Source organism: Melospiza melodia, chromosome 4 (genome assembly GCF_035770615.1).
Source record: "Melospiza melodia melodia isolate bMelMel2 chromosome 4, bMelMel2.pri, whole genome shotgun sequence".
NCBI lineage: Eukaryota > Metazoa > Chordata > Aves > Passeriformes > Passerellidae > Melospiza > Melospiza melodia.
The window spans coordinates 84,394,948-84,409,669 of record NC_086197.1 but is presented as its reverse complement, the minus strand read 5'-3'; the positions used below and the strand labels follow the sequence as shown (position 1 = coordinate 84,409,669).

The following is a 14,722-nucleotide window of genomic DNA, read 5'->3' as shown; positions in this document are numbered from 1 at the left end:
AGGGAACAGGAAAATGCCTCCTGAATTTTAATTAAGAGAACACACTAGAAAATGACTGTACTACATCTCGTAGGGCTGCCTCCAAATCAGACCAACAAATTAAAAGTTTTATGTCCCTTTTTTATTTGAGTACTACCCCTTACTTAGCATCTTAAATAAAAGTTTCCTCACTTTTCCACTTTTGGCTATCATAATACCCAGTGATCACAATATCTAACAATCGAGCTCCTGTTTCAAAATAGCAAAATGCACATACAATGCAATATTCTCCTAGAAAAAAAACCTACAGATAAAAGTTCAACTATTACAGTATCACAACAAGATGGGAAGCTCAAAAGTTAGAGGTTAGAAATCTATCAAGATTATTATTTTCACTGTAGAACACTCCTCTTTTTCCACTAACCCCAGTTTTCTGGAGTGCTCAGACAAAGCTGGCACATTTCAATCGTGCCGTCACTCGCACTCACAGAGCACCCAGATGACCAAACAACATATTTTCAGCCCAGCAGGCAGCAGTGACATGCAATGGCCAGCGTACCTTGGACCCAGTCCTCCTGCTTATTAAGCAATGAAAAGAGGGGGAAAAAAGGACGTTTTTATCTTGAAGATGTTGGCACCTTGACAGCTACAGCAATGACAGGGTCTTTTGTCTAAACTTTAAACACTCTTGTAACCAAGACACAATTAAATCTTCAGTATTCTGAAGGGCATCACCTTCAAAGTATGCTAGAAAAACTTCTGAACAGCACAACTTCTCGGTTTGTACAGAGTGTAGATTTTCCTTTTTTCATGTCAGCCGATACTGAAAGAATATGAAAATGTTGCAGTTGTTTTAATAGATTTAAACAGGGGAATTAGTACACCATACATAGCAATAGACACATCTGTAAACTGTGCTAGAAAAGAGGGGGAAAAAGATTGTACAGTCCAGCAGAACTTTCTGAAGTAATTAAGCCTTACTGTTCCTCTGCTCATGGAAGAAACACTGCACAACTATTTCCATTATCTGTTACTTTCCAAAGACCATGGTTTAATGGAAAATGGGTATTGCTTATCTGACAGCTTTTTCAGTGAATACTAGGAACTGATTGACACAAATTACCATAGACACAAAACACAATCATATTTTAACCCTTTTGATCAGTTTAGGGAGAAGGTTTGTGGGGTTTTTATGGTTTTTTTTTTTGTTTTGTTTTGTATTGTTTATTTTTTACACAAAATTTAAATTTGTGAGATAGGTATTTAGTTGATCTAATCTCTTTGAATAAAAAGAATTTGTAAAGTCCTGCACAACTGACCAGAGCAGAATTCAAACCCTTGAACAACTTGTTCACAGTTCCAAGTGTTTCAGCCAGTATTGTACCTGAAAGTTCCCTCTCTCAAGCATGGTTATACAGTGTTTTCTCAGGTTATTGTGAAATTCCTCCTACCCCCTTTCCTGTGTACTTCTCAGTATTTCCCATTTCCCTTTTGCACAGAGGTTCATTGCATAATTAATGCATCCTCTGCACTTGGCATCAGCATGAACAAAAAACACTTAAACTTCAAAGTTCAGTTTCTACTCTAAAAATTTTCTGAGGCCTTTATTTTAGGTTCCCTTCACCTCATGTTCCTGATTGCAGAAAAAGTCTCTTTTTTGTGCAAGATCAGAACCCAAGTCATTGATTAAGACCTTCTAATACTAGATAAGGTACAAATGTGGTGTACAAAGAGATTCCTCCTAATTCTAAAGAATGCATAGGAATTTTACACAAGGACTGCAGCAAGTATAACAATTGGAACACAACATGAGAAGCTTCTGAAAAGGATTTACAGATTAAGAGTTTTAATTTTAAATTAGGCCAAAAGATGTCAAGGGATGACAATTCAATCAAATAATGAGCAGCTATGATTAACTACATACTTCCACCACAGGACTGACCACTGAATAAATGCAGCTGCCTGAAGCAGCTATAGCAGATGCTTGGTCATTTGCCACAGGCTGTGTGCAATGTGAGCATCCCCCACAGTAATGACAAAAGATAAAAACCAGATTACCAGTTATAATTGAAGTGCCAAGGGACAATGTGACAAAAAGGTACATAAACTTGCCAGAGTCCTAGTTTTGCTAGCAAGGACTAAGGAAAAAGCATTCTGTCCTGGGCCACATTCTCTAGCCCTGAACAAAGGTTCACACACACATTCCAAAATCTAAATGAACACCACACCTGAAGCTCTGGTGAAGTTTACATTTAGCATCCTGACCAACTCTTCCATTTTCTGATGAGTTAACAGCTGCAGTGTGAAAAACACTTCTGTGTTTTTTCACACAATATTTAATTATGCTACTTTAGTTCATTACCTGTATTCCTTGTTGAGTATTTTCACCTCTTTTAAAACCAGCTCTTTAACCTGTTTTGTTTCTCTGAAGCTGTTTCCTCAGTCCATGTTTCCTAGCTCATGTCCTGGGGCATGTACTGAACCAAGATCAAAATCTAGATCAAATAGCTTCAAACTGATTCTTTGCTCCCCTAGAATAACATTTGCTCCCCCAGTATAATACTTTGGATTTAATCCTTCATTTAAAACATCATCTTTTCCAGAAACACAATCTCTTCATCCATTACATTTTTGCCAGCTAACAGTTCCCTGTCAGCACGCCCACTGGAAACTCAGTGAAAGAAAACAGTAATTAAAATTCTTTAAATCAACATATCCAAAAGAGGCTAAGGCTCTCTCAGCACTTTTCTAAAACCAGCACTGACTACACTCACATTTCTCCTTCCAATGGCATCATGATAGTTACTTCAGAATGAGACACTGGAACCTGTGTGCAGTCACTGGCAACCAGAATTTATTCTGCTCTAGGAACTGTACAGAACTCTGTAACAGTGTTAAACCTTCTGAAATGCATTTCTAGCCCTTCTTTTCCTAAATAACGCTGAGTGAACCATACAGCCAGAACCTAAAAATTTGCCAAAGACAACTGCTGCTTTAGTCACACAACTTAGGCAGTGTATTTTGTGATTTCTACAAAAAATTACACACTGCTCTGCTCAACCTCCTGAAAGCATCTCCTGGAACAGCTTTATATGGCAGCTCCTATTTAAACTACTGGGATGCTGAGCTCATCAACTCAAAAAACTTTGCTTTGTGAAACAGCATTTGTTGAAGAAAATGCAAAGAGGCCTTATACAAGATACCCAAACTGCACTTTGTGAAGAGAACTGGTGTGAAAAACGCCAATCACTTGTTTTTAAAATTTTTTCAAGTTTAATAGTAATAAAATGGTTAAAAAAATAGTAACACAATTAGAGTAATAACAATTTGGACAAATTGAATGAAGACAATATGAGACAACAAAAACAAAGAGTTACAGACGTCCAGGTACCTTTTTCTGGGCATCACGAGCCCAGGAAAGGACACCCGTTAACAAAGGATTAACCATTAAGAACAACAGCCCAATGCATATTCATACACTTCATATATGATGCATAAATTCCATTCAAACACAGGATTCCATCTGGTCTTCATCAACTTCTTCCTCATAATCCTAACAGCGCCTTCAAGGCAGGAAGAAGTTCGTTTCTTCTGATAAGAAGGCAATAAATTCCCTTTCTCTGAAAGATTTAGGTGTCCTGTGGCTGCTATCTCGCTGCAAGTCCTTTCTTTTAAACAAAGCATCTTACATAGCATAGTTTCTATTTTAACAATTTTCATAACCTAAAACTATATTTAACACAGTACTTAAGAAAATTAATACAGAATTACTTTCTGACACAACACATATAATAATCATTTTAATATTTGCGAAAAGCCAATCATAAAATACATGCATTTTTCACAACTAGTAAAAAAATACAGAGATAGTAACCACACAGATAGTAAGCACAGATGGATAGTAAGCACAGAACTACAGAGACAGTAACTCCAGAACTACTGAGATAGTTCTCTAGAACTACAGAGATAGTAAACAAGTCAGTAAAATCATATTTCCTCAGGCACTATAGCAGCTGCTTTATTAACGATATTAAGTCAAAAGCACCTTTTTTTTTCCCATTAGGCAAGTTTACCATGTTCTAGAGTTTATTCTACCATTTTGAAACTGGCTGCTGCTGAGAGCATCACAATCCACCAATGTTCCACATGCATACTCTCCCAAGCCCGGTGTTTCACCACGCTGGAGGGACTCCGTGCCCGGCGTACTCCCAGAGCCACGGAGAGCTCAGCCCAGGGGAGGTCACAGCCGGTCCGTGGGTTCTCCCTGCTTCGGGCGTCCCATCGCAGGAACGCTGTCATACACTACGACCACAATTTCAGACAGCACCACCAGCAAGCAACAGGCTGCACACACCCTCTTCCTTTAAGCTCTTCGTGGTAGCCTCGCGCGACTCCACCTTTCCCACGCCCTCAGGCGCAGCCGGCCGTGCACCTGCAGAGGGCAGACCCTGCAGAGGGCAGCCCCGCCCCGGCCGCTCCCTGAGGGCAGCGCTGAGGGCGGCCCGGAGCCCGGAGGGCGCTTCCCGGCGCCGGGGCCGCCCCTGCGCGGGCCTGCGGGCGCCCCCGAGGCGCGTGGCGCTGCCGCGTGACCCGGAGCGAGCGTCGCCATTGGCCGCGGCAGCTGCGCGGGCTCGAGGCGGCCGCAGGGAGACGTCGCGCCCCGGCTGCGCCCGCAGTGCGGGTTCTGAAGCCGTCCTGGGGCTCTGGCTCCTCACTGAGGCGCTCCGGGATGCTCTCTCTCCTTTCTAAGGCGGTCTCCTACTTCTGGAGACGCGCAGGTGGTGAAGATGAGAGAGGGGCGACCTCTGGTAGGAATTCCGGGCCTGTTGTGGGTTTGTGGTGCAGCTTTTGAGCCGTGAAGCGTGCTCGTCCCCCACTGCCTGGAGCTGAGTGCAGCCCTGTTTCCTTAGGAAGGGATGTAAGGAGGAGATTGAGATGATACGGCATCATTGAGATGATAAGGCATCATTTTGACTCCAGAGCCTGTGGAAGTTTTCCCGGAAGTACTTTTTTTGCCGTTTCCTGGGTAGGACAGGTTCCTGTTGCTGCTGAGAGTATGGAGTGAGGAGTGGGAGCAGTGCCCGGGCAGCCATGGGGGCCGGTCATGTCCTGCTGGGGTGCATCAGGCACTGCATCCTTGGTGTGTGAGGGAGGGGTTGTCTGCTCTGCTCTGCACTGGGACAGCCTCACAATCCTCTGTGCACTTTCAGAGGCCTCAATACAAGACCTACCTCAAGCCATTAGAGTGAGTCTAGTTGGAGGCTGGGCAAGACGGTGACAGGTTTCGGGGGTGTGATTTAAGAGGAGCAGCTGAGGTCACTCGGCTTGTTCGGCTTGGAGGAAAGAAAGCTGAGGTGGGACCTCAGCACAGCCCACACCTTCGGGAGGGTGCTGGTCTCCTATCTCCGAGTACCAGTGACAGGACACAAGGACATGGAAGGAAACTGCATCAGGGGAAGTTTAAATTGGACAGTGGGGAAAGGCTCCTCACTGGCAGGGTGGTAGTCACTGGAACAGGCTTCCCAGGGAAAGCACCAAGTCTGTCAGAGTTAAGGGGCATCTGGATGATGCACTGAATCATATTGTTTAGTTTTAGGTAGTCCTGTGAGGAGGAGCAGAGAGTTAGACCCCCATGATCCTTATGGGTCTCTTTCAGTGTGAGATATTCCATTAATTCATTTTTTTAAGTACAGCTTTAAGCATGTTGGTTTTAAAATATTTGTATTTAACTAGCTTTCTTAATTGGTTGAAACCATAAATTGCCCTAAGATTCAAGACTTAATTGTGAAAATAATTAGTTGGCAGCTGTTGCTATTTTCGTTTGGCCTTTTGACAGAATGGATGTCCCTTTTAATAGCCTTCATGACTTTTTGCATAGTTCTGTAAACAAGTAATTTGGGTTAATGTCACCACTTTTCCTTTTGATGCAGATGAAAAAGCATTGAAAACAGTACAAGGAGTAGTGACAAGACTTTGCCATGATTATGGGATGATAGATGACACAATAGTCTTCACAAAGGATGTTGTTACAAAAAACATGTTGCTGGCTGTTGGACAAGAAGTTATTGCCACTGTGGAAGAGGATAAAACATCAGGTGGCCTGAAGGCTGTCAGGGTAAGAGGTGAAGATAAATAGTAGTCTCACTTTCTCCTTGAGTACCTTGAGGCTTTGTTTTGGAAGTTACTATAGTTTTAGCCTTACAAATTCTACAAAATAGGAGAAATTGCAAGCTGTTCACCTAGAGGGGATAAGCTGGGGTTTGTGGGTCATTTTATTGTTTCATTCCATTGCCTTTCAAACTATGTTTAATACTGATTCTCTGAATACAGGTGTAGGTGTAGTGAACAAGAAGCGATTACTTGAGATTATCAGGTCAAAATTTTAGTCATAGCTACTCCACATCTGTATAACTTTTCCAAGAACATAAATGAAAACCTAAACCAATCTGTACTTTGTGATGTATTGCCTTACTTTTCATATACTGGCACAAACTTGAGATACTCTGAACATTTGATAAAAACAGACAACAGTATTTGAATTGTAGTTGTTTTGCATGGTAGAGAATTAAGTCCATTTTCAAACCCCTAGTTAGAGGAGAAAATTTTGCTTCCTAACAAGCATAATTAATAACTACTGTACAAAAGGTACTTAAATACTAGTATCCAAATAGTTGAGATATTACCACTTAACTTTTTGTTTTAAGTGAACTAAAAGGTACTCCTCTATTGCAGACAGAAGCTCTGAAGCCTGGACACTGCCAGTGCAGTTTGGGGCAGAATCTGGAAGGTGCAGTTCAGACTTTGGTGGTGTCAGTGTGTTTATGTTGCTTGCTTTTAGGAAGACCATGGTCAGCTCTCTGCCCAGTGTGCTGTTTGGAGCTGCTGGCCGTGTGGTTTGGAAAGATCCTGGCTCCAAAGTTTGGATTTCAGTTTATTTGAGGTCCAGTCCTAATTAAACTCTGCATGGAATGATTATAGGTTTGTAGCAGGCTTTAAAAACAGGCTGCCACCAGTGGTAGCAGGAAGGCCTTTTTAACCTAGTATGAGAAAGAACTTTAGTTTTATGGGTAGAGAAAAGTTGAGAAGTATCAAAAGAAAATGTATGTTGGGAGTTTTAAGGTGTTATCATGTCTTAAAAACATTTCTTTAGGTCTGCAAATTACTTTCAAGTGTAAGTGCATGTGTAGTTTGCATGAAGTGTCAATTTACCAATCTTCTGAGGAACAGTTTGCTTATTCATGTTCTATCCAAGTGAAGCCATAAAAAGCACTTTGGAGAAAGTTTGGTATTCTTAGATCTTCCTAGTGAATGGGAAGATATGTCTGTCAGACTGGAACAAAGTATAGATTTTTCTTTCATTTTTTTACAGTAACTTTTCATGTTGTCAAGTGTTATGTAATAGTAACTCTTTTAATGCAATAAAACAGTATTGGCTAAAAACAAAATAGCTATTTATAGTCAACTAGTGTTTACAAACCTCAGAAGCATACATAGACTTACACTATTCATTACTATTGCAAATGGTAAGCATTATGTTCAACAAAATAAATCATAAAATTTAGTAGGATAGTATGCTTCAGGTTGGGTCAGACTTCAGTAAACTCATAGCTGAGGTGGTAATATGAAGAGTCTGTTAGAAGCTGCTCTAGGGGTTTTCTTAATCAAATTACTAAAAAGTGACAGGGTCAGTCTCTATATAAATACATGTAGTGTTTATAAATACCGTCTTGAAAACATATTTTTTGCTTTCTGAAATAGTCATTTTCTACTTCCACTTTTGTACAGACAGATTGCTGGATATGGTGTTCCTGTCAATTGAAAAATCTTAAGTAGACCTAGAGCAAGGGAGGTATGAGAAAGTTTGAAAAATCAGCATGTAATTTTAGCAGTTGTCAGCACTGCAGCATGCATTGCTCTTTAAAAGAGTAGTTTTAAAGTTTCTCTTTAAAAGAGAAGTTACTGTTTATTATTTACTCTTTTTGTGTCCAAAAAGTAAGAGCTTTAGTAAGTAATTTTGTAGTAAGCTTTGTCTCCATTAGCAATTGAAATTTTGTATATTTGTTGTAGGAATATGTATTTAATTATAAGTGTCAACTGTTTAAATGTTTGGGTTATTTTTGTATTAACAGGTAGACACCATCCAGAGTACCCAAGAAGAGTCCAGTCCTACTTGTGATGCCTCTGAACTAAATCAGAAAACATTAATTGGCAATATTACCTCTCTCTCTGTGGATGGTGGCTATATTAATCAGAATACATACTTTGCAATGCAAAACGTCTGGGAAGGTGTGTAGGGACTTCTTGTTTTCTATTTCTTAATAATTTTGTGTATACAATAGAAATATCTTCTGAAAACCTTGCAGTTGTCATCCCAAATCAATTCTAATGGAATATGCAGTGAGACATAGTGAAACAGCCAGGCATGGATGGAGAAAGCTGCCAGTGCATTCTCACTGAGCACAGCCTGCATTTAAGCATAAGTTACATGTTAGCAGGTGGATTTTCAGCTAGCATCTCCTATGTAGTTTGCCACAACCTGCAAAGTAAAGGACTGCAGAGAAAACTTTGGACTCAGTGGGTCTGAATAATGCATTGTTCTGGCTTTTATTTAACTCACACTAATTCTGTAGTGGAGTAATGTAAATAGTACCAATAGTAATTAACCTTGAGAAGTGTTCTGTTTGTATAGATTTCAAACCTTGTGAAGGGGACTGGGTGCAAGCTAAATATTATATTAACTCGACAACATGGAAGACTGAGGCAGTTGCTGTAAGGCCTTTGAGGTATAAACAAGTAAACAAGGTAAATGTTCTGCATGTTGTTTTTGGCAATAGGAATCCTGGGTGAAGTGGGGTTGCAAATTGGTTTCAGTTACAAATATTGGTAGATCTTCTATAAAACATCTTTAATTGAAAGATAAAATGTATTAATTCATCCATTTAGAGCATGTGTGTAAAATAATTTTGTTAAAAATAATAATTTTGAAAATGCATACATAACTTTCATTGAACAGAAAGAGTCACTAACTTACCTATTATGAATTGCTGGTTTGAATTCTTGCTATTAGTTATAATGAGGACGTGTCATGATTGGGAATTTATTAATTTTAATTTATTCAAGTGTTTCAGCTTAAAAACAACCACAGTCTCTTCTTTTTATTTTAATGAAAACATTTGTTTTCTCTAGTAATGCATATGCTATACTAGGTTTGTGGTTTCTTGTCTTTGTCTGAAATCTATATATTGAATATTTGCACATCAAGCATAGGAAAAAAAATGTCTCATTACTGCTAGTATGGAAGTGTAAATTAGTTAAGTTGACATGTCACAAGAAAGGTATCATGGTTAAGTCTAGTGCATGTTGTAGCATGCACTTCAGTGGAACTTAATGCTTATGTGAAGTACTCGTGTTTCTTTACTCTTCTAAATCTGAAAGCAGGCACAGTGATTCTGGGTTAGGGCTCTGTGTTTATCTCCTATGAATAACTGAAATTTCAGAATGCATTTTTGTTGATGCTAGAGGGGCTGCTTCAGGTGAAAAATAGTATGTGTGTTAGTTTACAGAGAATATCAAATAACAGTGAATACAAACTATTACAGGTTCGCATTTCCAGCATCTGTGGCAGAGCTGGGACAATAGATGACAGCATATTTTTCACTTTGGATTCACTGAGACTTCCTAATGGCTACCTACCTCGGAGACATGATCTAGTGAACACGATTGTGGTGGAGAGCAGCCAGTCCTGTTACATTTGGAGAGCTCTCTGCTTGGTGCCAGTCAGCCAGGATGGGTAACATTACTTTGTTCTCTTTATAGCAGTTAGAGACCTGGTGTAGTTATGTACTTGACATTTTATTGCATCTGTTCAGCAAGAAATACTGTGACTATTTCCCTAGGTGACTAGAAGGCATAATAGACCATTGGTAAAATCAGAGCTTGAGATGGTTTGGCCCTTGTTTGGGTTTTTATCTCCTTCCAGAAGGTGGGAACATGAGTGCTACTAGAGAAGCAAAACAAACAGCAGCTCCTCTCCGGGATATTGCTAGGCAGGGAAGGAGTTTTTTATGTATGTTAGTAAAATGCCAAGTTCATTGTGCTCCTCTAGTAGGGACTTCACTGTTTGAAAACAAATCACAGCAAAATTCACATAAAATACATGTTTCTTTAATCTATTTGTCTCAAGTTACAGTGATTGTTCGGATATCTGTCTTAAAAGGAAAAGTTTCACGGTCTAAATAATGGATTAATTCAACTTGCAAGTATTGATCTAAGAGGTTCTGCAGGGCCTTTAGATGTTAAATGTGGTATGAGGAGGATTTGCATACACTGCAGAAGAGGTTGAAAAAAGTAGGTGATCCTCAGTATGGAGAAGAAGCAAAACTTAGGGAAAATACACAAAAGTAAAATGGGCAACAGGTCAATAACAGACCTCAGCAAAGATCTGGAATTTGACTTTGGAGTTTAAGTGTCTGTACTGTGAAACACACAGTTACCACCTGAATAAATTGATATTTTAACTGTAAAGTCACTTTCCATGCTGAGGTCTTGGCAGGATTACATAGTCTAACTCTGCTGGCCAAAAATAAATTGTCAGTTGGAAAGTCCAAGGGGAGAGCATTCTGATATCTTTCAGACATCATCTTTGGGAGATCTCTAGGAAATTTAGCCAAGGCCTTGTGGCCATGTATATGTCTTCAAAGGATCTACAAAGAATGATATAAGCTGTTTTGTTTTCTCTAGAGATAACAGATATAGTAAGTTGCACCTAAATGAAACCTGAGGCGTTTGCATGATTTTGCAAAACAGTACAAATTGTTCATAATTTGTTTTTTCCAGTTGCACCTATTTTTAATTATGCATTTTATATAGAAAATTGATTGGTTTCTCAGGTTTAGTGTACATCTACCATATCAAAAACTGCAGCTTAGGCTGCAGTGGGAGACATCTAGTGGGCTTGACTAGTAAATTGATACAGCTAATGAAAAGCAGCTGCACTCATTTTCTGCTTCAGTATGTCAGATAACTCAGGATTAATGAGGGTGTGTACATATTAGTGAGATTATTAAAATATTTCTAAATTATTTTCATGCCACTTTATCTAAATTAATAGTTTCTTAATTACAGAATAGGAACTATGTGGAAATTTGTTTTACAGGTAGAAGACACCAGGAGTTTAGACTTGTGCTCAGTGTTTCAGACAGGAAAGAGCACATGCCTGGTTTCATAGGCCTTTTTCATTAGTTGTGTGTAATAAAAGTTTTCGAGGGTAATCTTTGGTTTTCAACTGTTTGTTAGTTTTGTCCTCAGCTTGCTGATTTCAGGTAGGAACAGTAAGCAGAAGACACAAGTGCATAGGGTGAAACACTTCCAGTCTAGTCATTTTATCTCTTAGCTGCAGTGCTAATCATGACTCTTGCTAAGGAGCTGCTCTTTGTTGTGTCTTTGTTCAGCTCCCAAAGAGAGCCATGAAAATGAAATTCCTTCACTCACCATTTGATTTAGTTTTTTAGCAGGGATTTGTTAACTCCTCCAATCATTTTAGTCTTGCATCCAAAGTTTTATGCTGGTTTACTGTGCTGCTGACAAAAGACTTGTTGCTGCTTAAATTACTTAATCTAATTTTCTTGGAAGTATAAATGGCTGAAAAAACAAATGAACTATCTCACCTGCTTGTTTCTAAATATTGTGACTGTGCCTTGGTATAGTTTCCTAAACTTGTGCCGAGTCAAAAATATTTCCTGAGGCTATTAGTGTTTAAAAACTGCTGCTTAAAATTATTTTTGCAGACAGTCTCACTCTAATGAAGGTAATGTGGATGAACCTTATGAAGACATAATGAGAGACAAAGGAGAGTTGAAAGTATCAAGAATGACTGACTTTGGAACTCTGAAGCAGGGGGAATCTAAAAGAATGATGGTCTGGATAGAGTAAGCCTTTCTGATTGTTTGAAGATTTCTTTATTTCTATCACTCTATCTGTTAACCTGTTTTACATTCAGAAGTCTCTTCTAGTTGAGCCTTGTGGTTTGTGTTATTTAAGTAACCTCCAGTTACTATGGAATTAAATTCACACTGAATTTAATGTCTGTAGGATAGCCTTTTTGATACTGAGCATTTATCTTACAGACAGTGTTTTGAGACTCTCCAGTTCTGTATCTCTTTTCAATCCTAGTAAAATCTTTCCTAGAGCAAGGATTGAAGCAAAAGCTTTTACTTGTGTGTTTAACTTAAGCTGCAGATACTCTGCCATCTTCAAAATCTTAGAACAAGAGGACTGTTGCATATTTGTGTATTAAAAGCAGAACAGATTTTTTTTTTGTTTGGTTTTTTTTTTCTTTTTTTGTTAACTTGATGCTGAAGATCTATTCGGTGCATCCTTGGGAGGGTTTTGTTTTGGTGGTGGGGGTTTTTGGGGGGTTGGTTGATTGGGGTTGTTTGTGTGTGGGTTTTTTTCACATCTGGGCATCAAGGCTTAAATGAAGACAAACCTGCATATCCATTCTTTGTTATTCTGTGTTCTTTCCTAAGAGTTGGTTACCCAATGATGAACTTTAAGCTCCCATTGTTTATATTATACATGGTATTTGTATATGCTTTAATGGTAGTTGATGCGACCTAGAAATATTAACATAAAGCAGAGGTTCTTGTGCTCATTAGTTGGAAGCAGCAGTGCAATTTCTTTCTGATAGCAGTTATGAAATAAGGGGAACTAACCTGCTGCAGACAATTGGATTTGACTTCAGGTAGAAATAAACTTCTCAAGAACATTCACCCTGCACTTAATTATGTAACTAATCACATAACTACTTCTAGGAATAAAGGGAGCATACCACAGTCCTTAATCAGCTGCAGATTAGCTGGATGGGTGAAAGACAAGCAATTCAGTATTGAGATTCCTCAAAACTGTGAAAACAGTCCATCTTTTCCAATAAATCAAGAAAACCTCTCAAAAGCTGCAATTAATTCATTTAACAACAGTGAAGGAGCATGTGAGTCATTGAACCATACATCCATTATGAAGAATGGAGTCATTCCAGGTACAGTGAAATGAGTGTTTGAGTGCTGAATGTTAGCTCCTCAGGAGACCAGTAGTTTTGTTTGAGAAGATTTGCCTGTGTTAGCAATAGAAATTGTGATAACAAAGTTTATTGTTATACATTTACTCCAGAAGGAATTAATTTTCAAGATACGAATTTATCAAGGACAAAGGAAAACAATTCTTTGGTGAAAGATGAAAATATGCAAAATGGAGAAAGTGAGCAAAAAGACCATGTGGAGCAACCAACTAAGCACAGCAATATTACTCCAGAAATTGTGATAGCACCAGGTGAAAAAATATCCATAGTGATTATATGCACAGCTGTGTAAGTATTTCTTTCCCTTATTTCTAACCAATACAATGCCAAGAAGTAGTGAAAATAGACTTAGCAGTTCTGTTTCTGAGCATAGTTCTCTTCTTGGCATGTTGTGCTTTAACCCCAGCTGGAAACTGATCCCCATTCAGCTGCTTGCTCACTCCTTCCAGTGGGACCATGGGGACGATGGGAAGAGTAAAAGTGAGAAAACTCATGTGTTGATATGAAGAGAATTGATAAGGTAAAGCCACATTAGAAGCAAAGTAAAACAAGGAATACATTCACTTCCATGGGCAGTCAGGTGTTCAGCCATCCCCAGCACAGCACGGCTCCATCACACATGATGGTGACTTGGGAAGACAAATGCTGTCACTCAGAATGTCCTCCCTTCTTCCTTCCCCCAGCTTTATGTACTGAGCATGATGCCCTATGATGTGGAATATCCCTTGGAGCAGTTGGTGTCAGCTGTCCTGCCTGTGTCCCCTTCCAACTCCTTGTGCACCCCTGGACTCCTCAGTGGTGGGACAACATGAGAAGGGGAAAAGGCCTTGATTCTGTGCAAGCCTTTTTCAACACTGTAGAAACATCCCTATGCTATCAACACTCTTCAGCACAGATCCAAGCCAGAGCCCCATACTAGCTACTATGAAGAAAATTAACTCTACCACAGTCAAAACAGGCACATGGTGTAGTATAAAGTAAGCCAATACATATTAGCAAAACATCTGGAAATGTATGTGACTGTGAAAGTAGTTACCATTTCACTGCTTGATTCTAAATTTTTATTGAAAGAAAATTGTAGTGGCTAATGAAACAATATGAGTGGGAGTAGGTTGCATCTCTAAAATGACACAGTGAAGTGAGGATAATGCCTGCAGATGGATATATTCTTAGTAGTAAATCCATTGCTCCATGAGCACTAGAGCTAATGCAGATTTCCTCTGTTATGTCTGATGCATTTCTTCTAGTCTTTAGTATCTGGTATTGCTACATGCCCTGATCTCAAGTTTTCCTGTTCTGTGATGTGAAATTCAAGTTATGTATGCTGAAATAGAAAAGAAAATGCTTCCTTCACTGAAGGTGTAATTCACAGAGGAAGTGGTTTGCAAATCTTAGAAAACCCCTGAAAAAGAAAAAATACTCAGCTGCACAAAATACTTTCTTCATTTAGTTAAGAATAGAAAGTGGCTTTGTGGGAGCTCCTGCATTCAAGTAGGAGTATTACATTTGTGTAACTTTCACTCACTTCCAGCTGTAGCTCTACAGACTTTGTGTTCCACAGCCATTGATTCCTTGGATGGTAAAGGAATAGTTGGACAGAGGAAAATAAGGTTTAATTCATTGAAGTAATGCTGCAATAATATTCACACTACTTCTCATTTTAAATAG

At 39.1% G+C, this 14,722-nt stretch overlaps 1 protein-coding gene across 1 annotated transcript; it reads left to right on the top strand.

The window, feature by feature from the left end:
- Window positions 1-4,664: 4,664 nt before the first annotated feature.
- On the top strand, window positions 4,665-13,029 carry LOC134418033 (RNA helicase Mov10l1-like). Its single transcript, XM_063155882.1, has 7 exons — window positions 4,665-4,787; window positions 5,910-6,094; window positions 8,109-8,265; window positions 8,669-8,781; window positions 9,579-9,769; window positions 11,766-11,906; window positions 12,792-13,029. The coding sequence occupies exons 1-7, from the start codon at window positions 4,709-4,711 to the stop codon at window positions 13,027-13,029; spliced, it is 1,104 nt and encodes a 367-aa protein (XP_063011952.1). The 5' UTR covers window positions 4,665-4,708.
- Window positions 13,030-14,722: the final 1,693 nt, after the last annotated feature.